At 45.6% G+C, this 23,857-nt stretch overlaps 1 protein-coding gene across 1 annotated transcript; it reads right to left on the bottom strand.

Annotated features, from left to right (window-relative positions):
• Positions 1-3,215: 3,215 nt before the first annotated feature.
• Positions 3,216-15,689, bottom strand: LOC125448452 (dehydrogenase/reductase SDR family member 4). The gene is given in 6 exon segments (XM_059641280.1): positions 3,216-3,553; positions 3,556-3,617; positions 3,619-3,731; positions 7,135-7,142; positions 15,101-15,231; positions 15,649-15,689. Coding segments are annotated over 6 exon segments (693 nt in total).
• Between the last annotated feature and the right edge of the window lie 8,168 nt (positions 15,690-23,857).

A 23,857-nucleotide genomic window follows, 5' to 3' on the forward strand; every position in this document is an offset into this window, starting at 1 on the left:
ATAAACAACTGCACCTCCCAGTCGCAAACCATTTCCACTCCCCCTCCCATTCTCTTGATGACATGTCCATCATGGGCCTCCTGCAGTGCCACAATGATGCCACCCGAAGGTTGCAGGAACAGCAACTCATATTCCGCCTGGGAACCCTGCAGCCATATGGTATCAATGTGGACTTCACCAGCTTCAAAATCTCCCCTTCCCCCACTGCATCCCTAAACCAGCCCAGTTCGTCCCCTCCCCCCACTGCACCACACAACCAGCCCAGCTCTTCCCCCCCACCCACTGCATCCCAAAACCAGTCCAACCTGTCTCTGCCTCCCTAACCGGTTCTTCCTCTCACCCATCCCTTCCTCCCACCCCAAGCCGCACCCCCAGCTACCTACTAACCTCATCCCACCTCCTTGACCTGTCCGTCTTCCCTGGACTGACCTATCCCCTCCCTACCTCCCCACCTATACTCTCTCCACCTGTCTTCTTTACTCTCCATCTTCGGTCCGCCTCCCCCTCTCTCCCTATTTATTCCAGTTCCCTCCCCCCATCCCCCTCTCTGATGAAGGGTCTAGGCCCGAAACGTCAGCTTTTGTGCTCCTGAGATGCTGCTTGGCCTGCTGTGTTCATCCAGCCTCACATTTTATTATCTTGGTACATGGCGGTCACTGGTTTTTACCAAACCACAATGAGTTACCGCAGACAGAAACAGAATTTCCCGCTAAAAACGCAAGCAGCAGATCTGGCAGCAACAGTGCATTGAATGAGAAAGTTAACATTTCCACTCCAGTGACCCTTCTCCAGAACGCTCTAGAATGACTTACCATTAGTTTGGCCAGAGGTAGCAGGAACTGCAGATGTCCAGATGTCGGAGAATTTGAGATAACAAGGTGTGGGGCTGGATGAACAGGCCAAGCAGCATCAGAGGAGGCCTAGACCCTTCTTTGGAAGAAGGCCCATTTCTGAAGAAGGGTCTAGGCCCAAAACATCAGCCCTCCTGCTCCTCTGATGCTGCTTGGCCTGTTCATCCAGCTCTACACCTTGTTATCACTAGTTTGGCAATTTGCCTTTCAATGTATATGATGATCATGACATCAACTGGAATACATGGAATTGGCCTTCCTCATACAATGTCCCTGAACATCGCTGATCAATTTTTGCACAAGAGTGTCCAGTGCATGTTGGACCTATGTGTATTGTTGGTGAGAATGAGATTCTTGTGGCTTTGGAGTCGTGTAACTCACCTTTCCTCCAGGCCATTTTCACTGCGCTCTTTAATGAAGCTAGTACTTGACTCAGAACTCTCAACCATATAAAATGAATTATTTAGAGCCAAGCTTGCCCATTTTGCAGCTATAAAGGTGACATTCTTCCCTGAAGCCTTCAAGTACCCTTGAAGTACTTTACTCTGGTGTCTCTGTGTCAACATCCTTCAATTAACTTGCCATAGAAGAGCGTTTTGTGGCAAGCCCTCCTCTGGCAAAATGTCCTATCCCAATTCTTTTATTTTTTCTTTAGTAATGTGTGCATGTTTGGTAAGTCAAGGAGGGCTAGAGACTCAACTTTAGGAACTGAATATTGCCATTTGATCTGGGGTATTCTCAAAAGGCTACTCTTTTGCATGACTGCCCATCACAAACATTGGGGCAGCACGGTGACTCAGTGGTTAGCACTGCAGCTTCACGGCGCCAGGGATCCGGGTTCGATTCCAACCTCGGGCGACTGTCTGTGCAGAGTTTGCACGTTCTCCCCGTGTCTGCATGGGTTTCCTCCGGGTGCTCCAGTTTCCTCCCACAGTCCAAATTTATGTAGGTTAGGTGGATTGGCCATGCTAAATTGTCGGTAGTGTTCAGCGGTGTGTGGGTTATAGCGGAATGGGCTGGGTGGGATGTTTTAAGGGGCGGTGTGGACTTGTTGGGCCGAAGGGCCTGTTTCCACACTGTAGGGAATCTAATATAAGATCATAGGAAAGTGTCTTGTGACAGAATGATGCTGTCCCTACCTTTTGAGCCAGGAGCCAGAATGCTTCATAACATATCTGAACAGGTGATGTAAAAGTATCTACAGGAGCAGTAGAAGAGCAATCATTCTGTAGCCCTTTTACATTCCTGGAGAGGCTAATTCCTGGTTACCTTGACAGTGTTTTGCCTCTGAAGTAATGCTGGCATTAGTGCATAATTCTGACATTGATATTCAGATTATTGTGAATAACTCTGGGGAAAAAAAATCATTCTTTATCGAGCTGTGTTCATCCAGCTCCACACTTTGTTATCTCTATTCTTTATAGAGCAATCGGTTGAAGGGAGTCTAAACAATAAACTGTTTGTAGTCACTGTACTTTGTTCAATAATGCATTTAAATGTGGTAATGCTTTATTAGATAAGATTCCCCAGTCAGTGCCTTCTCCAATCTCAACTGGGTGGAAGCAAGAATTTAATACATAATAGTGGAAAACATTTATCTGAACGTGATTGATTTATTTAGAGCTGAAGATGTTCAGGCGCTGATGATTTGCATCCTAAGGTTCAATTGTATCAAATTTCCTGTCTCTTGGGGGGTATTCGAAAGTCTAGGGAATTTTGGAAAATTATAAGTGCACATATCTCACAGCTACCTCGTTTTGAACCTTAGGATGCACTAGTTATGATTTTCCAAATTCCCTATACTTTGGAATACTCCCAAGGGATTGGAAATTTGAAACAATCAATTTGTCAAACCATTTCAAAGAGCCATTAAGTGCTACTATGCTCTTAAGAATGGAATCACATATCACAACATGTATTAATCATCCTTAACATGGTAAAATCTCAGGTATCAATTCACAGGAAAAAAAAATGAATGAGCCCTGCAAGCTGCGATCAGGACAAATTGGTCGGAGGTAGGTACTGATGAGCATCTTAAAGGAGGAGCAAGAGGCAAGAGTTTTGGGAGAGAATTGTACATATTAGACCATTGGAAATACAGCCAGCAGTGAAGGTGGTGATGGAACGGCAAGCACTCAGAACAAGAAGAGTGCAGAATCTCAGAGGATTGTGGGGACAGCGGAGAGTGGAAGATTGGTATGTGTTTACAAAGAATGCATTTATATATTGTTATTTATATATCATATTTATATATAGTCAGCTATAAGACAAATAGAAGGCTATAAAAGATGAGGGAAGGTGAATATTCCTGGAAGGCAACTAGATTGAAAGTTGTGGAAAGCATTCCCCAGATCGAATGTCACCTCAAAGCCAGCAGTGCAAACCTGTGGCCAACACTATGGTCTCCACAGTGATGTATGCTGCATCCTGTGAACAGAGAAAGGAGATGGTTCCAGTGTACTCCTCTGGCTCATTGATCCAGTGCGTGGCCATTGCCCCCTCAGTCTGCTGGTACATAGTCTTGTCTGACAACATGATGGAACTGAATTGGGCGCTGATGATACCTGGGGCCCGGCAGGTGACACGGATGTTGGTAGAGGCCAGTTCATCAGTCAGTACTTTGGTTGGGCCAAGCAGAGCCTTCTTATTGATGCTGTAGGGCCTGATATCAGGGAAAGGCTGGTAGCCAACAACGGAGCTTCATCATTTTTCATGTGTGGCACAACCAGCTTGGCCAGAAGGAAAATTGTTTTCATGTTGATCTCAAATTTTGTTCCAAGCTTCCTCCAAGCAATCCAACACTGTCCTCACGATGGGGTTGACTGCAGTGTTGGACACCAGAATGTTGACAACTCCATGGTGCCTCAGCAGTCCTCTCTCCTACCCATGTGACGAAGTGCCTGAAACACAACGACCCTCAACCTATTCCAGGGCCTCAAACATATTGGTCTTCTTGTGACTGTTGATCATGGCCAGCCCGATTCCCTTTGTACAAAGAGTCACTATGGCTACTTTGTAACACCAGCTCCATCATGTGAAGCAATGTGGAGGAATATAGAAAATGCTGCAAATATTCAATAGGTCTGGTAAGATCTACGGAGGAAGGCACCTGGGGCCAGGGACGTGGCGCAGATGTTGGCAGAGGCCAGTTCATCAGCCAGTACCTTGATTAGGTCCAGCAGAGCTATGCTAAATTCAGATTTCCAATGAGATTTGTCTGGCTGTGCATTGACTAGGAATTAGCATTCTGCTCTCGAGGGGTAGGGTCACTGCACAGTCAACTGTGGCCCAGAACACTCGTGGATAACCAGATGTGGAGGGGTTACGGTCACAAGGTTGCATTTCCGTCCATTGATTGGTCCAGAAACAGAAGAAGGGGACAGCAAAAGAATGCCGAGATGAATAGGCACTCCGGGGATGAATTCTCCAGATGAACTGGCGCTCAGTAAGTGAAGTGACGTGAGGGTTGAGTTGGATCGACTCCAAGAGAGTCTGTTTGGACTTTGTGTCTGTAGTGTATGAGTAAACAAAAATACCCATGCTAATTCTGATAAAATCACAACAAATAGAATGCAACATAGGTCAGAATCTTCCAATCAAAAGGCAGTGGACCTGAAAGCAGGAAGCAAACATAATTAGGCAGAATGGTGTCAGAATAGCTACAAGTACTTTTCCTCGACCAGCACATTATACTGGCTTAAAAATAGAAGAATTTATACTGAATCGATTCATAATTACACCAGTAGCAAACAAAGGATTTGGGAGGGGGTGCTGAGTGTATAAAACGAAAACAGAAATTACTTGTGAAACTCAGCAGGCCCCGGCCTCGTAGCCTCTTTGGGGAAAAAGCAGAGTTAATGTTTTGAGTCCAGTGTCTCTTCGTCAGTACTGAATTATTGCAGAGATGCTTTTACTCAGTACACGACTTACCTTAACTCGCACATGATAAGTTATTTGTCGAATTTCTAAATTTTAAATCCTTCATGGGATGTAGGCATTATTCATTTCTTTGTCATGACACTCTGAGATAACATGCTGGAAATCAAGATGCACTACTCCCACAGTCATCACAAAAGTTAAAGTTTTATTTTAAAGAAGTACACAGATTTCCTCAATGAACTGAATTTTCAGACCCAAGTTCACAGAAGCATGAATCAGGTTTTTGTACTTAACAAACGTGATAATTAATTGAAAGTAATTAAACACTAGCTACATAGAATCCCTACAAAGCAGAAAGAGGCCATTCAGCCCATCATATACACACTGACCTTTCTGAATAGCATTCCACCCAGACCTCACCCCAACCCTCTCCTCGAAACTGTGCATTTACCATGGCTAATCCACCAAGCCTGCACATCAGTTGACAGTACGGGACAATTTACTACAGTCAATCCACCTAACCTGCACATCTTTGGTCTGTTGGGAGGAAACCAGTACGACAGATAAGCAGTTAAATAATCATTAGCATACAACGCAAGTTAGAATTCTAATTCCCTTCAATTCTCATTGGCACATAAACAGAAAAAACAAATAAATTGGTTGGGGTAAGGGGGAAGGAAAGCTGAAACAGTTCAACGGTTCCTGTTTACAGTTTGCTGCGGTAACCTTTACGATTCTCATGCTGGTCAGAACCGTGCTTTTCAGTTGTCTTTCTTTAGATGCTTCCACTGGTTTTGTTTCAAGAGACACAAGATAGTTGGTTCACTTACAAAAGGAAAGGTGAATTGGTTTTCTTCAGGTTTAAAATTGAGTTTGACTGCAGAAAACAGAGGGACTACTGATAGAAATCAAATCACTTCTATTTTTGTAACTAGTCCCACGGTCTTCAAACACGAGAACCATTTACCTGGATTGTTCGGAGACAATAGGCTTTTGTTATTGCTAGATGGTCTTGGGTCTATGGACTTAATCAACTTCTTGACTGCATCTGTACACAACCCTTCAGTACCAGTTCATCTGCAAATGTGTCAATTACTGCTTGTTCAAATACCATTTTACAAGATATTTGTCAAAATTATGAGATCAGTTGGCTTTATAAAACATGCAGCATTTAAGGCAAGATTTTAAAAAACTTCTTTTTCATTTCAGCCAATAATTTTAAAATAGCAAGAACAAAAAGAAACAGTCTTTGCATATTCTCTGTCTGTAATTGCTCTGGGATGGAGTGGTCACCTTGGCCCATTCAAAGAGCAGTTATGAGTCAACTACTGAGGACTGGGAAAAATGGGATAGGGGAGAGACCCATCAGTGGGTCACACTTGGATGGGACCTGTGGAAAGACCCATCACTGGGTCACACTGGGATGAAATGGTGGGGAAGAGACCTGCCCTGGATTACACTGGAAATAAAGGAGAGACCATCACTGGGTCACACTGGGATAGGAGCAGAGAGACAGCAAATGGGTCACAGTAGGAGTGGGAAAGGGAGTCACCACTGGATCACATCAAGAATGGAAGATAAAGCATCACTGGGCCACTCTGGGATGGTGGGGGCCACAGGATTCTGGATTGTTAGTCCTGTGAGATTCCTACAACAGAGCCTCCACTTCAACAAATAGGACAGTTTTATATCATGAGATTTGCTCATTTCAGTGCTGACCAGATGAAGAAGGATAGTTAGATGAATTCAAAACACAGAATTGTGGTAGGATTCACTTGAAGAGGTAGAATTCCCATGGATCAAAGTGGGATTTACATTGTCTTGATACGGGTATTTTTTTTTTTGAATTTGTGGATTTGCAAAGCAGCCAGTATGGAGATCCTATTAAGGCTCAGTTTCTTGTTCCAATTTCTTGTCATTACAAGGAAAATTTTGTTGGTGACTGCCTTTCTGCTGCCATTTCTGCAGTCAGGACTCAAAATTGCAAAGAGATAGACATGGCTTCCTTACCCTGTGACTCTCCATAATTTGTTTCTTTTACCAAATTTGGTCAGGGTATTCTGTGGATTAGTCCACACTCTGGGTTTTGAGACACTCTCTTGATTTCATAACAATCTATTCAAGACAAGACCGACCTTTTGAATGGCTTCAAAAATAACAACACTCAGTTTGAGATGTGTCCTGTTTACTTTTTTAAGACAATGTGGCATGTTTTTGAATCCACAGACCAAGGCAAGTGATTTTTGATGGCTCATCATTTGCAGCCTTTCATTGCCCATGTGTAAGAGTGTAGTCAATTCTAAGTGCAGTTCATGTTTTAAAAAGTTAGGACATGACATATCTTTGCTAGGCTTGATACTATTTCATATACTAAACTGAAGCACAATCCTGGGTGTCTCCTTACTCCAAACACTGAAATGAAGGAAGAACAGGTTTCAAGAGACAACACCAGAATTTTCATTGATTACAATGAAAGATCATAGACTTAGAAACACTAACTGTTTCCATCTCCATCAAATACTTATGAGCCCAGGGAGGTTTTATGGCATTTTCTGTTTTTATCTCAAGATTGTGAGGCAAAACCGTTCAGAAGATCTGGATTCCAATCAAGGTGATCTTAAATTTAACTGTCAGGGTGTGAAGGATGTCTGGTTAGGCTGCAGACATTTGGTGCAATTTAGTGCCCTACAACATTATTGCTTTCCCTTGTGGGAGGGTCTAGGACTAGAGAGCATAGTCTCAGTATAAGGGGTTTCCCATTGAAGGCAGTGAGGAAGAGCAATTTCTTCTGTCAGAGGGTAGTGAATCTCAATTTTTTTTAATGCAGAGGGTTGTCAAGGTTGGGTCGTGAAGGATGCTCAAGGCTAAGATAGAGTTTTAATCAGTAAGAGATTCAAAGATTAAGGGGAAAGGGCAGAAAAGTGGAGCAGAAGATTATCATATCAGCCATGATAGAGCAGACTCAGTTGACAGAATAGCCTAATATTTGGAGCTCATCATTCATAAGCACTAAGATTGTTTTGAAGCAAACAATTAGGAGGTGAGATGATGCATGAGAAATACAGTCTCATTTAAAACAGCCAAAATGACATCTGCTTTGAAGGTAGTTGCCTTAAACAACATTTGTTAAATAACCAGTCAAAGCCAAAAGAAATGCAAGATCACTGACAAAACAAAAAGGCAAAAATGTGAAATCATATGCAGACAGAAACTGTGCAGAACACTTCTATTAGTCTCTGAAGGAAATATGCAATTCACAGACTTTTGGAAACTCCCCTCCTTTGGAAATCAAATAACAACACTGTTTCGAGACGAGTAAAATCCTGAAGAGATGGGTAGAACATTTTAACAATGTTCTGAGTTAGTCTTCAGAAGTCAATAATAGGGTGATTATCTACATGCTTCAAATTGAAGACAACATACTATTTCCTGAAAGACTCAATAAAGCTGAAATTATGAAAACAATCATTTGCCATAAAGCTAGAAGACACCAGATTCTAATGCAGGTTTAGATGAAAAATACAAGCCAGGAAACTCAATATTCACTCATAGACTGTCTAAATACTTAGAAATTACATGGAAACGAAACCATTTCTGAGGAATTCAACAGCTGTCCACTTTTACTCAAAGGGAAGGAAAGTGTTAAAGAAGCTTCATCCTAAGCGTTGCTAAGAGTCCTGCTAAACGACTTGACACTGTATTGTGAACAGAACCTTCCACCAAGGATAATGGGAACTGCAGATGCTAGAGAAACCAAGATAGGAGTCTGTTTGGCTTCAGAAGTGGTTGTCAGCTACGTGTCATATCCAAGAAACATGTCATGAGCACAGTGCAAAATGTGCTCAGCATGTGTTGATCTGAGAAACAAACCTGTACCACAGTTAGTCATAGAGCCATAGATCTGCACAGCATGGAAACAGGCCCTTCAGCCTAACTCATCCATGCTGACCAGATATCTTAAATTATTCTAGTCCCAATTGCCAACATTCTACTAAACAAATCTTATTAATATACCCATCCAGATGCCTTTTAAATGTTGCAATTGTACCGACCTCCACCATTTCCTCTGGCAGTCCATTCTATACATGCACCCCCTCTGTTGAAAAAGTTGCCCCTCAGGTCCTTTTTAAATCTTTGCCCTCTCACCTTAAACCTATGCCCTTTAGTTTTGGAGTCTCCTACCCTGGGGAAAACACCTTGGCTGTTCACCTATCTTTGCACCCCCTCATGATTTAATAAAATTCTACAAGGTCACCCCTCAGCCTCTGATGTTCTGGGGGAAATAGCTCCAGCCTATTCAACGTCTCCCTATTGCTCAATCCCTCCAGTCCTGGCAATATCTTTGTAAATCTTTTTTGAACCCTTTCAAGTTTCACAAGATCCTTCCTTTAACAAGGAGACCGAATTGAACACAGTATTCCAGAAGTGGACTATCCAATGTCCTGCACAATTGCAACATGACCTCCCATCTCCTATACTCAATGCATTGCCCAATAAAGGCAAGCGTACCAAACACCTTCGTCACCGCCCTGTCTACCTGCTGTCAAGAAACTATGAACCTACACCCCAAGGTCTTTTTGTTCAGCAACACTTCCCAGGACTGTACCATTAAGTGTATAAGTTCTGCCCTGATTTGCTTTTCAAAAGTGCAACACCTTACATTTATTTAAATTAAATTCTAACCCCCACTGCTCAGTCCACCAGCTCATCTGATCAATGTTCCATTGTGCTCTGAGGTAACTTTCTTGGCTGTCCATCAATTTTGGTGTCATCTGCAAACTTACTAACCATACCTCCTACATTTACATCCAAATCACTTATATAAATGACAACAAGCAGTGGACCCAGCACTGATCCTTGAGGCACACCACTGGTCACAGGACTCCAGTCTGAAAAGCAATCCTTCACCACCACCACCCTCCATCTCCTACCTTCGAGCCAGTTCTGCATCCGAATAAAAACCAAAAGAACTGTGGATGCTGTAAATCAGGAGCACAAACAGAAGTTGCTGGAAAAAGCTCAGCAGATCTGGCAGCATCTGTGGGGAAAAAAGAAGTCAGAGTTAAGATTTTGGGTCCAGTGACACTTCCTCAGAACTTGACGAAGGGGTCACTGGACCCGAAATGTTAACTCCGATTTTTTTTCTTCACAGATGCTGACAGATCTGCTGAGCTTTTCCAGTGACTTCTGTATCCAAATGGCTAGTTCTCCCTGATTTCGATGTGATCCAACCTTGCTAACCAGTCTATCTTGTGGAATCTTGTTGAATGTCTTACTGAAGTCCAATAGATCATATCCACAGCTCTGCCTTCAATCACCTTTGTTACTTCAAAAATAATTCATTATTTAAAATTTTAATTTCTTCATCTACTCCCAGTCCATGAGTAAACCTTACCCAAACAGGTAAATTCTATAAAGAGATCTAGTACTTTCTTATTAACCAAGCCCTGACCTGGGTGTACATTCTTTTGCAGCTCTTTAGCTTCCACTGGGATTTCCTTTACCACTTTCATAAGCCCCACTGCCTTATCTTGTTTTACCACATCCGTTTTCCCGTGCTTTTCTTAAATCACCAACACAGTGGCTTTCTTACCTTACTACAGTGAAAATACTTCTTTCTCCTCCACAGGGATTTCCTTTTTACCCTGTGATCAACTATCTCCTGTTCCCTTATCCGCTGAGGATTTCTCTTTTCCCCAATTTCAATCCCACAGATTGAAATTGATGTCAGAAGCCAAACTTTGATTTATGATCTAATTCAAAATCAACTGCCACTTCTGTTGTTAATCTTGCAATTTTAACTCTCTGCTCTTCCATGAGTTCTCATTATTTCAGGAAGCGAATTTGTGAAAATAACCAGTCTCTTTAAGAGAGTCATATATCTGATTTATTTTCAGTGCTCTTGTCCACCTATCAATTTTACTTTGTTTGATCCTTTCAAGATCAAAGGTTTGACTAGGTTCCCCCCACCCCCACTTAGATTCCCAAAGCATTGTCTGTAGGATTTTGTTATTAGTCGATATGGACTTAAGATGACTTTTGTCTTTACTTTCTCAGACTATTCCAATAGTGTTGCAAATACTTCAGTTGTCCTTCCAGACAAAATTGGTTGGATCAACAATACCTAAATGGTCACCAGCTATTTCATTTGTTTAGCCACTTTCTCAAATGAAATGAAAAGGTTTCCATGTCCTTCTCATCAAATTTTGGTAATGCTTGGATATAGAATCCTGACAGTGTGGGAACAGGCCATTTGGCCCAAAAAGACCACACCACCCCTCTGAAGATCATCCCACCCAGACCCACTCCCCTATTCCTGCATTTCCCATGTCTAACCCACCTAATCTAAACATCCCTGGGCACTATGGGTAATTTAGCATTGTCAATCCACCTACCCTGTACATCTTTGGAGTGTGAGAGGAAACCAGAGCATCCAGAGGAAACCCACACAGACATGGGAAGAACATGTAAACTCCACACAGACAGTCACCCGAGGCTGGAATTAAACGCGGGGCCTGGTGCTGCGAGGCAGCAGTGTTGACCACTGAGCCACCAAGACGTTTTTTTAAAAATCCCCACCAGGCTTTAGTCTAGAGTGAATTTGCTCTTAACACTGTCCTCATCACTACTCCTACCTTCCACCTTTGCCTCTGCCATTTTAAGTCAAATTTCCTCTTTCATTGCCAACTTGTGAACTTCAAAACCTCTCTTCCCTCTCTCTTCTATAGGTATGTGAGGAATAAGAGGATGACTAGGGTAGGAGTAGGGCCAGTCAAAGACAGAAGTGGGAAATTGTATGTGGACCCTGTGGAGATTGGAGAGGTGCTAAATGATTATTTCTCAAATGTTTTCACTGAGTAACAGGAGAATATTGTAGAGGAGATGACTGAGTTACGGGCTACTAGAATTGAAAGGATTAAGGTTAGTAAGGAAGATGTGTTATCAATTCTAGAAGGTGTGAATTTAAATCCCCTGGGCCAGATGGGATTTCTCTGAGGATTGCCTGGGAAGCTAGGGAGGAGGTGGCAGAGCCTTTGGCCTTGATCTTTGAGTCCTTATTGTCTACAGGTTTAGTACCAGAGGACTGGAGGATTGCAAATGTTGTGCCCTCGTTCAAGAAGGGCAGTAGGGATGGTCCAGGTAATTATAGACCTGTGAGCCTTACGTCTGTTGGAGGAAAAGTTTTGGAAAGGATCATAAGAGATAGGATTTATAATCATCTAGCAAGCAACAATTTGATTGGAGATAGTCAGCATGGATTCGACAAGGGCAGGTTGTGTCTCAAAAACCTCATTGAGTTTTTTTGAGAAGGTGACCAGGCATGTAGATGAAAGTAGGGCAGTTGATGTGGTGTACATGGACTTCAGTAAAGCCTTTGATAAGTTTCCACATGGTAGACTATTGGAGAAAATATGGAGGCATGGAATTGAGGGAGATTTAGCCGTTTGGATTAGAAACTGGCTTTCTGTAAGAAGGCAACGAGTGGTGGTTGATGGAAAATATTCAGCCTGGAGTCAGGTCACTAGTGGTATGCCTCAAGGATCTGTTCTGGGACTACTGCTGTTTGTCATTTTTATAAATGACTTGGATGCAGGCATAGGTGGATGGGTTAGTAAGTTTGCAGATGACACTAAAGTCGGCGGAGTGGTGGACAGTGTGGAAAAATGTTGCAGGTTGCAGGGAGACTTGGATAAGCTGCAGAATTGGGCTGAAAGGTGGCAAATGGAGTTTAATAGGGATAAATGTGAGGTGATTCACTTTGGGAGGAATGACAGGAAGGCAGAATACCGGGTCAATGGAAAGATTCTTGGTAGTGTGGGTGTGCAGAGGGATCTTGGTGTCCATGTACATAGATCCCTGAAAGTTGCCACCCAGGTTGATAGTGCTGTTAAGAAGGCTTACGGTGTGTTAGGTTTTATTGGTAGAGGGATTGAGTTCTGGAGCTGTGATGTGATGCTGAAACTGTACAAAACGCTAGTGCGGCCTCATTTGGAATATTGCGTGCAGTTCTTGTCGTCCCATTACAGGAAGGATATGGAAGCATTGGAGAAGGTGCAGAGGAGATTTACCAGGATGTTGCCTGGTCTGGAGCGCAGGCCCTATGAAGAAAGGCTGAGGGACTTGGATCTGTTCTCATTGGAGAGAAGGAGGCTAAGGGGGGATTTAATAGAGACATACAAGATGATCAGAGGATTAGATAGGGTGGACAGTGAGAGCCTTTTTCCGAGGATGATGATGTCAGCTTGTACGAGAGGGCATAGCTACAAATTGAGGGGTGATAGATTTAAGACCGATGTCAGAGGCAGGTTCTTTACCCAGAGAGTGGTAAGGGCATGGAACGCCCTGCCTGCCAATGTAGTTAACTCAGCCACATTAGGGGCATTTAAACAGTCCCTGGATAAGCATATGGATAATGATGGGATAGTGTGGGGGATGGGCTTAGATTAGTTCACAGGTCGGCGCAACATCGAAGGCTGACGGGCCTGTTCTGTGCTGTATTATTCTATGTTTCATGTTCTTCGTTTGCTTTGATTTGTTGTAGTCACGTGTACCAAAGGACAATGAAAAAGTCTGTTTGCTAACAGTACAAGCAGATTATAGCAATCAAGGACATATTCTGCTAGGGCCTTCCTTTGGTTTTCTTTTCCCTCCTCTTTTAATTGTAATTCAAACTTAGTTACATTGAACATTACGGCACAGTACAGGCCCTTCGGCCCTCGATGTTGTGCCGACCTGTCATACCGATCTCAAGCCCATCTAACCTACACTATTCCATGTACGTCCATATGCTTGTCCAAAGACAACTTAAATGTACCTAAAGTTGGCGAATCTACTACTGTTGCAGGAAAAGCGTTCCATTCCCTGACTACTCTCTGAGTAAAGAAACTACCTCTGACATCTGTCCTATATCTTTCACTCCTCAGTTTAAAGCTATGCCCCCCTCGTGCTCACCGTCACCATCCTAGGAAAAAGGCTCTCCCTATCCACCCTATCTAACCCTCTGATTATTTTATATGTTTCAATTAAGTCACCTCTCAACCTTCTTCTCTCTAATGAAAACAGCCTCAAGTCCCTCAGCCTTTCCTCATAAGACCTTCCCTCCATACCAGGCAACATCTTAGTAAATCTCCTCTGCACCCTTTCCAAAGCTTCCACATCCTTCTTATAATGCGGTGACCAGAACTGTACACAATACTCCAAGTGTGGTCGCACCAGAGTTTTGTACAGCTTCACCATAACCTCTTGTTTCCGGAACTCGATCCCTCTATTAATAAAAACTAAAACAATGTATGCCTTCTTAACAGCCTTGTCAACCTGGGTTGCAACTCTCAAGGATCTGTGTACATGGACACCGAGATCTCTCTGCCCATTCACTGCTAAGAATCTTACCATTAGCCCAGTACTTTGCCTTCTGGTTACTCCTACCAAAGTGCATCACCTCACACTTGTCTGCATTAAACTCCATTTGCCACCTCACAGCCCAGCTCTGCAGCTTATCTATGTCTCTCTGCAACCTACAGCATCCTTCGTCACTATCCACAACTCCACCGACCTTAGTGTCATCTGCAAATTTACTAACCCATCCTTCTACGCCCTCATCCAGGTCATTTATAAAAATGACAAACAGCAGTGGACCCAACACCGACCCTTGCGGTACATCACTAGTAACTGCTCTCCAGGATGAACATTTCCCATCAACTACCACCCTCCGTCTTCTTTCAGCAAGACAATTTCCGATCCAAACTGCTATATCTCCCACAATTCCATTCTTCTGCATTTTGTACAAAAGCCTGTTAAACTGTTCCGTTTCCTTTTCATATTCAAGTTACTTCATTTGCAACTGAATTTGCACCATTTCCAATTATTCTATTGTATCCCTCGCAACTTTAAATGTAGATTAATTGCTGCAATTATCTTCTGTGTCCCAGACACAGGCAAATCCAGCCTCACCTTGTTTGTCAATTCCAAAAGTTTACCTTGCTCACTTTCTGTAAAACACCCAAAGTGACTTCTTCCACCCGCAGGAAACAATTAGTGACTGACAGACCTATTATTACAGAGATGACAAGGTGTAGAGTTGGATGCAGGTCAGGTCTTCTGAAGAAGGGTCTAGGCCTGAAACGTCAGCTTTCCTGCTCCTCTGATGCTGCTTGGCCTCCTGTGTTCATCCAGCTCTTCACCTTGTTATCTCGGATTCTCCAGCAAGTGCAGTTCCTACTATCCCTGGAACTATTATTTCACATGGCACACCCTATTTAAGCCAAGTGAATGCAGCACCTGAAAAACAAACACACCAACACTCACCTGGGGGAAACAAAACACCAATACTCACCATTCACTGCCTTTGAGTCCAACAATCTTAAACCAACCTAGTGTGAAATCGCGTTCAAAGAGCCAGATGACCAGGATCAGTGGCAAAAATAGCCTCTTTATTGCACATTCACAGTAGCACAATGTGAGGCGAATTCGAATCCCAAAATCATAGCTCAAAAGTAGCCTCCTTTAGACAGAATTTAAACATAGATTAACATTTTAACACTTGAGTGTTAAGAAGTAGCTATTGTACAAAAACTATTTGCAGTAAATCAGACATGGTTTAAACGCTTGTTAAATGTAAGCGATTCTTGCTGAGTGTTAATGGCTATTTTGCTGAGATTAGAGTGTCTGTCTGGTTTGTACTTGCATAATTCAAAACATGTTAGTCTTGTTATTTCAGGGTTAGAATTTTAAAGTTATAATGTTGGAAAAAATGTTTTTGAATAAAAGTTTGGGTCCTATCAATTTTGGTTGTCTGTGGCGTTTATTTGCTATCGCTTATTAGCTAGTTTCATGGTTGAGTCCATCTGTGGGTTCTATTTATTATCATTCAGTTTTGCGCTCACAACTATTGTAGTGGTGCTGTGAGTTTCATTCATACCCCTTTTCATTCAAGGTCACATGGTTCTGGACATAGCACATGTTAGTTTTATCAGTAGGTTAAAAGTTACTCACAATCACTGCATAACACACATTAGTTTTATTAGGAGGTAAAGGTTGCTTATATACACGTTGAATAAACACTTGGGGCAAGTACCCTGTCACATAATATACGTAGAGATAGCGTGAAATGCAGATGCTGGAGAATCTGAGGTAACAAGGTGTAGAGCTGTATGAACACAGCAGGCCAAGAAGCATCAGAGGAGCAGGAAGGCTGATTCTGAAGAAGGGTCTAGGCCTGAAACGTCAGCCTTTCTGCTCCTCTGATGCTGCTTGGCCTGTTGTGTTCATACAGCTCTAAACCTTGTTACGACATAATATACATAAGTCTGGTACTAGAAAAGTCAGCAAGGAAGTAACATTTTACTTTGAAGGAACAGGGCTAATCCAATTATAAGCTTTGAATGAAACTTGGAGCCACACTGGCTGGCGAGGGGTTTAGAGTAAGGCATTGGGGATAGCACCTATTCACAGCTAGATTTTAACATGGAATAAAACACTACTTTTGGTGTGGGACTGCAAAAAGGTTTCATCCTGTTGTATCCGTGTGGTTTTGTTAGCCATTATGCATGACTGTGCCTTTGAATGGAATGTCAGTCTTGTTAAATGGAGCTGTGTATTTAGCGCGTTATGCATGACTGCTCTTCAAGTGGAATAATGGACATGAGTTATGAAGTTAGTATTACAATCATGAGAAGTTATTAATGGACATGAATTTTGATATATCACTGGAATTAGAGATTTTGGTCCTGACAAGAGACCCCAGTTAGTAATGGACAAGACCAAACCCACTTCAAATATATGAAGGAAATAGCCTAGACCCCCAACTTTTTCTTATTTAATGGTAAGGATAAGACCTATGTCTGGGATGTAATTTAATTGGTTACACTACTGAGCTTTAAACAAAATGCATTTTATTCTTACTCTACAGTTAAAATACATACAAAAGAAGAATTAGTCAAACTGTAACTCTGTTGGAAACTTAACAGAATCCTAGATTACTTAACTACAAAATGGCTGCTTTTTCAATGTAGTAACATCCCATAAAACCATTGGCAAAGGCAAATTCAGTAAAATAGATTGTCTCACATGCAGGGTTTCTCTAGTCCAGAAGGAAAGAACATCAAGAGAAAATTCTACAGTGAGAGAACTCAACCATTTTGCTGTACAGGGGAGAGATGTATGACAATTTCAAAACGCCAATACATGAAAGCCAAACTAAAACCTTCCTTCTGTGAGAGACTGACTCCACCCATTCATGCTACTTCTATCCTTTCAACTTGAAAAAACCCAAGGCCTCACATGCTGTTTATTGGTTTGGAACAGAATGTTCTGTTCCTTTGTCTCACCCTCTCTTCAATAAAAAAAAAACAACAGGACAAAATACACTTATTAAAGCCATAATCTTGTCACATTCCCTCTGGTCTGACTCCCTGGCAAACCGAAGGCAACCTTGCACATGTGACATGTGAGTATAATGCTTACGACTGCTGAACAAACAATAATTTGAGATGAGTTGTTGAAACTCAGCACATTTGCAAATCGCAATGGAGGTATTAACTTACAAAATGCATTACTTTAGTAGTTTACAGATATACAATGCCACCTTTTTTTGAAAAAAGTCTTACTATATTCTTATTTGCTCATGGGGTCTGGTTGTCACAGACAAGGCCAGCATTTGTTCCCACACTTAACTGCTGCTCAGAAGGTATTAGTGAGCTATCTTCTTGAACCACTGCAGTCCATGCCATGCAGGTACTCATTTTTTTAAAGAAGGGAGTAATTTACAAACTGTATTTCTATCAGGGAGTAAAAGGTTTCACTGATTTACACACAGTGCCTTTGTATCATTAAAAATAGATTCAATCAAATTGAACAAAAACAGAAGTTGCTGGAAAAACTCAGCCACTCTGGCAGCATCTGTAATGGAAAAAAAGAGTTAACGTTTCAGATATGGTGATCCTTCCTCAGCATAAAATTTAACTGGTACTGGTATTGATAATTCACTTGCCATCCTAATTTTGTATGAGATCGCCATTCTTTTACTGTCCCTGAGTCAAAGCTGGACTACACTCTGGTGTGGTGTGACTTCTGCTTGGGTCAAAGTCCTCATGTTCTTTTCCTAACATATGGATCAGAAGTCGTATCACACCAGGTTATAATCCAGACAGAGATAATGGGAACTGCAGATGCTGGAGATTCCAAAAAACAATCTTCTGAAATTCATCAGTCTTTGGAATGTGGTTACATTGATATGTTATGATGTAGAGGAGCTGGTGTTGGACTGGAGTGGACAAAGCCTGAAGTCACATGACACCAGGTTACAGTTTAACGGGTTTATTTGAAACAGAGATAACAGGAAATGCAGATGCTGGAGAATCTGAGATAACAAGGTGTAGAGCTGGATGAACACAGCAGGCCAAGCAGCATCTGAGGAGCAGGAAAGCTGACGTTTCGGGTCTAGACACGTCAGCTTTCCGGTTCCTCTGATGCTGCTTGGCCTGCTGTGTTCATCCAGCTCCACACCTCGTCATCTCTTGGTCGACACAACAAGCTTTCTGAGCGCCTCACCTGACAAAGGACCAGCGCTTGGAAAGTTTGTGATTTCAAATAAACCTGTCTGGATTATAAGATAATAAAATGTGAGGCTGGATGAACACAGCAGGCCAAGCAGCATCTCAGGAGCACAAAAGCTGATATATATATATATATATATATATATATACCCCCACCCCCCCCCCCCCCCCCCACGCGGACCATGGGGAACGTGATGGCGGCCGCTTCCCCGGGGCCCACCGCCTTCACTGTGCCCCCGGGGTTCGCCGTGCCCCCCGTACCACTCGGCCCCGAGCAGCAGCAGCAGTGGGGGGCGGCTGGGCCCGGAGCCCAGGCCGAGGGCAAGCTGCCGAACCCGGGCACGTTCGAAGAATGTCACCGCAAATGTAAAGGTGAGGGGTATGGGGGGGGGGTAACTGGGGAGGGGTATGGGGGGGGGGTAACTGGGGAGGGGTATGGGGGGGGGGGTAACTGGGGAGGGGTATGGGGGGGGTAACTGGGGAGGGGTGTGGGGGGGGTAACTGGGGAGGGGTGTGGGGGGGGTAACTGGGGAGGGGTGTGGGGGGGGTAACTGGGGAGGGGTGTGGGGGGGGTAACTGGGGAGGCGTGTGGGGGGGGTAACTGGGGAGGCGTGTGGGGGGGGTAACTGGGGAGGGGTATGGGGGGGTAACTGGGGAGGGGTATGGGGGGGTAACTGGGGAGGGGTATGGGGGGGTAACTGGGGAGGGGTATGGGGGGGGTAACTGGGGAGGGGTATGGGGGGGGTAACTGGGGAGGGGTATGGGGGGGGTAACTGGGGAGGGGTATGGGGGGGGTAACAGGGGAGGGGTAACTGGGGAGGTAACAGGGGAGGGGTAACTGGGGAGGGGTATGGGGGGGTAACTGGGGAGGGGTATGGGGGGGTAACTGGGGAGGGGTATGGGGGGGTAACTGGGGAGGGGTATGGGGGGGTAACGGGAGGGGTATGGGGGGGTAACTGGGGAGGGGTAACTGGGGAGGGGTATGGGGGGGTAACTGGGGAGGGGTAACTGGGGAGGGGTATGGGGGGGTAACTGGGGAGGGGTATGGGGGGGTAACTGGGGGGGTAACTGGGGAGGGGTATGGGGGGGTAACTGGGGAGGGGTATGGGGGGTAACTGGGGAGGGGTAACTGGGGAGGGGTATGGGGGGTAACTGGGGAGGGGTATGGGGGGGGTAACTGGGGAGGGGTCTGGGGGGCTAATTGGGGAGGGGCATGGGGGGTAACTGGGGGGCTAATTGGGGAGGGGTGTGGGGGCAATTGGGGAGGGGCATACAGAGTGGGTAGCAGGGTGAGGGGCAATGGGTTAGGGAGGGGGTGATGGGGGAGTTGAGTGATGGGGAGGGGGGTAATCGGTTGGGGGGTTAATGGGGGAGTGGGGCATTGGGGTGAGAGGTGATGGCTTGGGCAGGGGCTAATGGGTTGGGGGTAAGAGGGAGTGGGGGTATGGGGTGAGAGGTGGTGGACTGGAGAAGGGTATGTAGTGGGGGTGGGGGTATTGGGGTGAGGTAATGAGTTGGGGGAATGTAAAGGGGTACAGAATGGGTAATGGAGTGAGAGGTAATGGCTTAGGGAGGGGGTGTAACAGGGGCAGGTGTTAATGGGGTGAGACGTAACAGATTGGGGGAGGTGATGGGGTGAGAGGTAATGGATGGGGGGATGTAATGGGGGAAGTTGGGTGATAGGGAGGGAGGGTAATGGGGTGAGAGGTAATGGATGGGGGGGATGTAATGGGGGAAGTTGGGTGATAGGGAGGGAGGGTAATGGGGTGAGAGGTAATGGATGGGGGGGATGTAATGGGGGAAGTTGGGTGATAGGGAGGGTAATGGGTGAAAGGTAATGGGTTAGGGAAAGGAGGTGCAGTGGGGAACAGTGGGTAATGTGAGGGGGTATGGGTTTGGGAAATGTGGGGTGTTATGGAGGTACAGAGTGTATACTGGGGTGATAGGCAATGGGTTAGGGAGAAGGGGGTAATAGTGGTGAGAGGGAGAGAGAGGTAATGGTGGTTGAGAGTGAGTTAGTGGAGGGTGATGGGTTGGGAGCTAATTGGGGAGAGATGGAGGCAATGGAAGGGGGTAATGGGCGAAGGTAAATGGTAATGGAAGAGTGGGCCAATGGGAGAGAGTTGATAATGGTTCAAGTTGGGCTGGTAATGGGAGAGAGGGGAGCTATGATGTGTGGTGGGGCACAGAGGTGAAGGGGACATTGATGTGGGGTGGGGGGGGTCATCTGCATATTGTGTAGGCTGGGTATTTGATTGGGGAGGGGGCTGCCTGAATGGGATGAAGGTTGTGGGTGGGAGCGGTGGAGTATGTAGGAGAATATGCCTGATTCTTGGGGTGTTAGATGGGTGGAGGAGTTGATGGGCCAGGTTGGGATCAGGGTTGACAGACTGGGGTGCAGGGTTGTGGGGAAGTGATTGGCAGACTGGAGTATGGGGATGGGGGGGGGGGTGGTGCACTTGGGAGGTGTGAGGGTGTGTGTAATTGATTGGGGGTTGGAAAGCAGGATCTGATTGGGTGGATGGTGACCATGTTCAGAGAATGGGGCTGTGTGAAGGCCCCTAATTGGCTGGATGTTGCATCAGGGTGCAGGTAGGCTGGAGGGTGTGTGGTGGCTGATAATGGGGGTAGGGGGTGCCATCGGTGGAGCTTGGAGGGAGTATGGTGCAACAGCAGCTGACCAACTAGGATTGGGAGCGTAGGTCTAGTCTGCTGGGGGAGGGAGTTGCTGGGAGCGGCCTGGGTGATGGCAGTGGGTGGGGGAGCAGTTGCTGACAGACATCGGGGCAGCGGTGAGATGGCTGACTCATCTGTTGTGGTGGTGGACTGCGGAGGAGCGAGGAGTCTGGCCCACCATGGAAGACACTGATGAATCAATGCTGTGGGAGAGAAGGACAGGGTCTTTACCATCTCCTGGGGCTAGAGATGGTTGGCTTACTAAAACTTCACCCCTCACGATGAAAAATTTCCAGAACAGCTTCAATGGCTTTGATTTGTCTTTGGGACGTTAGAACAATCAGCGAAAGCTTGCTAGATTCCTAAATAACAAGGTGTAGAGCTGGATGGACATAGCAGGCCCAGCAGCATCAGAGGAGCAGGAAAGCTGACGTTTCAGGCCTAGACCCTGCTTCAGAAATGGGCTGACGTTTACCCTCTGATGCTGCTTGGCCTGCTGTGTTCATCCAGCTCCACACTGCGTTGTCTCCAATTCCCCAGCATCTGCAGATCCTACTAGCTCTAGATTCTTGTTGGATTTAGTAACATGAAGCGAGGCGAAGGGAAGGCAAGCAAGTGGTTCATGGTAGAGATCTTCAGTGACCTAACAGGAGGCTGGGGAGGGCTTGATGGGCTGAATAGTTCCCTTCTATCAATTTGCCATTTGATGCGTCCTGGGTTATGTAGCGGGGAAGGGCCCCTCCCACTGTAGGCAACAGAGCACTTTCTGAGGTGAATGCACGACTGTAGCTTTAGGATTGTCAAGTGTCATGTTGATGTGGCAACATTATTTTAGAATAACACCATGTTGACTTTATTCAGTTGCACACATTGTGTGGACGGGTTTCAATGCTTTCCGCACTTGGCTGCACCGGGCCTGTAGGTTGGGCTGGTTTAGGATCTGGCTGCCCAGCGTACACTGGAGCAACGGTCAGCCCCCATTCCCGACGGTGAAATCCGCAGCAAGCAGGCCCTGGTACTGTGAGAGGGCCCACACTCCCAGTGCCGGCACTGAGGGGAGAATGACGTGTGTCGGGGACAGCTTTCATGTGAGACTCAACCTTTTACCCCAGCCCCAAGAAGGGTCTGTTGTCACTCCCCCCGCAAACATCTCGCAGTCGGTGTTTCAGGGAGGATGTTTCCCCCTGTGTCCTGGGTCCTTATCAGCATCACACCTAATTTCAGAAAGGATGGCAGGTTCACCTCCTCACTTTCATTGAATTAACTTGTGGGGTGTAAACTCAGCTGTTAAGGGTGACATTCATTCATTACCCTGCCACAAGTGCCTTGAGAGAGCAGTTCTAACATCACTGCCTTTAACAACTGAGCAGCTTGCTTGGCTTTTTCAGAGCTCAAAAAGGAATGGGTGTGGAGTTACGTGTAGACCCAGACCGGGTAAGAAGGGCAGATTCCCGTTCCTAAAGGACATCAGCAAATTGGATGGATTTTTTCTTTCCCAGCAGTTCCCCCCAATTTATTGGCCCAATTATTCCAGACTTATTTGTTGCTGTCACATGTGCCTAAATACAGTGAAAAGTTTACTGTTGCATGCAGTACAGGCAAACCATAGCAAACAAGGGCATGAGATCAGTGGGCGCCTAAAGCGAAGCGTATGAGATTATGGCTGCTTGGCAAGGACACAAGCAAGATCAACATTAGCAGAAGAAAATGAATGAATGAATGGATGTAATCTGCTCCGGCTCCTGTGCTTCAGGATCCATTAGCACCAGGTCTGTTGATTAAATTCAGTGACACAATCTCTGCGCTTCACCTCCTGCAATTTATTGGAACTTGCTGTGAGAACAGGTTTGGTGTAAGTGCGGTATTCTGAATAACGGCCTCTATGCTGTGGTTCAGTACAGTACTGGGAGAGGCAAGGCACTGCAGTCCACAAGGACCACAAAAATTCTCCCTCATTGGACAGAAATGACTAGGGATGATTTAACCTGAAAATCATCAGTCTAAGGCAAGGTGGGGAGGGGGCCTCAGCTGGTGCAGGAATTGAACTGTTGCTAATGGTCTTGCTCTGTGTTGGGCAATATCCCACATAACGGTGGGGCAGGCCTGCCACTGTGTCCCACTGGGGCGCAGTACCGGTGGGGGGGGGAGGGCGGGGGTCTGTCACTGTGTCCCACTGGGGCGCAGTACCGGTGGGTGGGGAACGGGTCTGTCACTGTCAGGGTCTGCCACTGTGTCACACTGGGGCGTAGTACCGGTGGGCGGGGGGGGGGACAGGGTCTGCCACTGTGTCACACTGGGGCGTAGTACCGGTGGGCGCGGGGGGGGACAGGGTCTGCCACTGTGTCACACTGGGGCGTAGTACCGGTGGCGGGGGACGGGGTCTGCCACTGTGTCACGCTGGGGCGCAGTACCGATGGGACGGGGTCTGTCACTGTGTCCCACTGGGTTGCAGTACCGGTGGGGGGGGACGGGGCCTGCCACTGTGTCACACTGGGGTACAGTACCGGTGGGGAACCGGCCTGTCACTGTGTCACACTGGGGTACAGTACCGTGGTTGGGGGGGAACCGGCCTGTCACTGTGTCCCACTGGGGCGCAGTACCGTGGTTAGGGGGGTGGTGGCAGGTCTGTTACTTGTGTAGGCAATGGCTTGGTGCTATTATCACTGGATTGTTAATCTACATATCCCGGTTATGTTGTGGGGGCCTGGGTTTGAATACTGCCACAGTAGATGGTGGAATTTGACATCAGTAAACATCAGGAATTAAAGAATCTACTGATGACCCTGAATCCATTGCCAATTGTTGGAAAAACCCATCTGGTTCACCAATTTCCTTTAAGGAAGGAAATCTGCAACCCTTGCCTGGCCTGGCCTCCACGTGACTCCAGACCTGCAGCGA

The sequence above is a fragment of the Stegostoma tigrinum genome, chromosome 41, assembly GCF_030684315.1.
Source record: "Stegostoma tigrinum isolate sSteTig4 chromosome 41, sSteTig4.hap1, whole genome shotgun sequence".
NCBI classification, from domain to species: domain Eukaryota; kingdom Metazoa; phylum Chordata; class Chondrichthyes; order Orectolobiformes; family Stegostomatidae; genus Stegostoma; species Stegostoma tigrinum.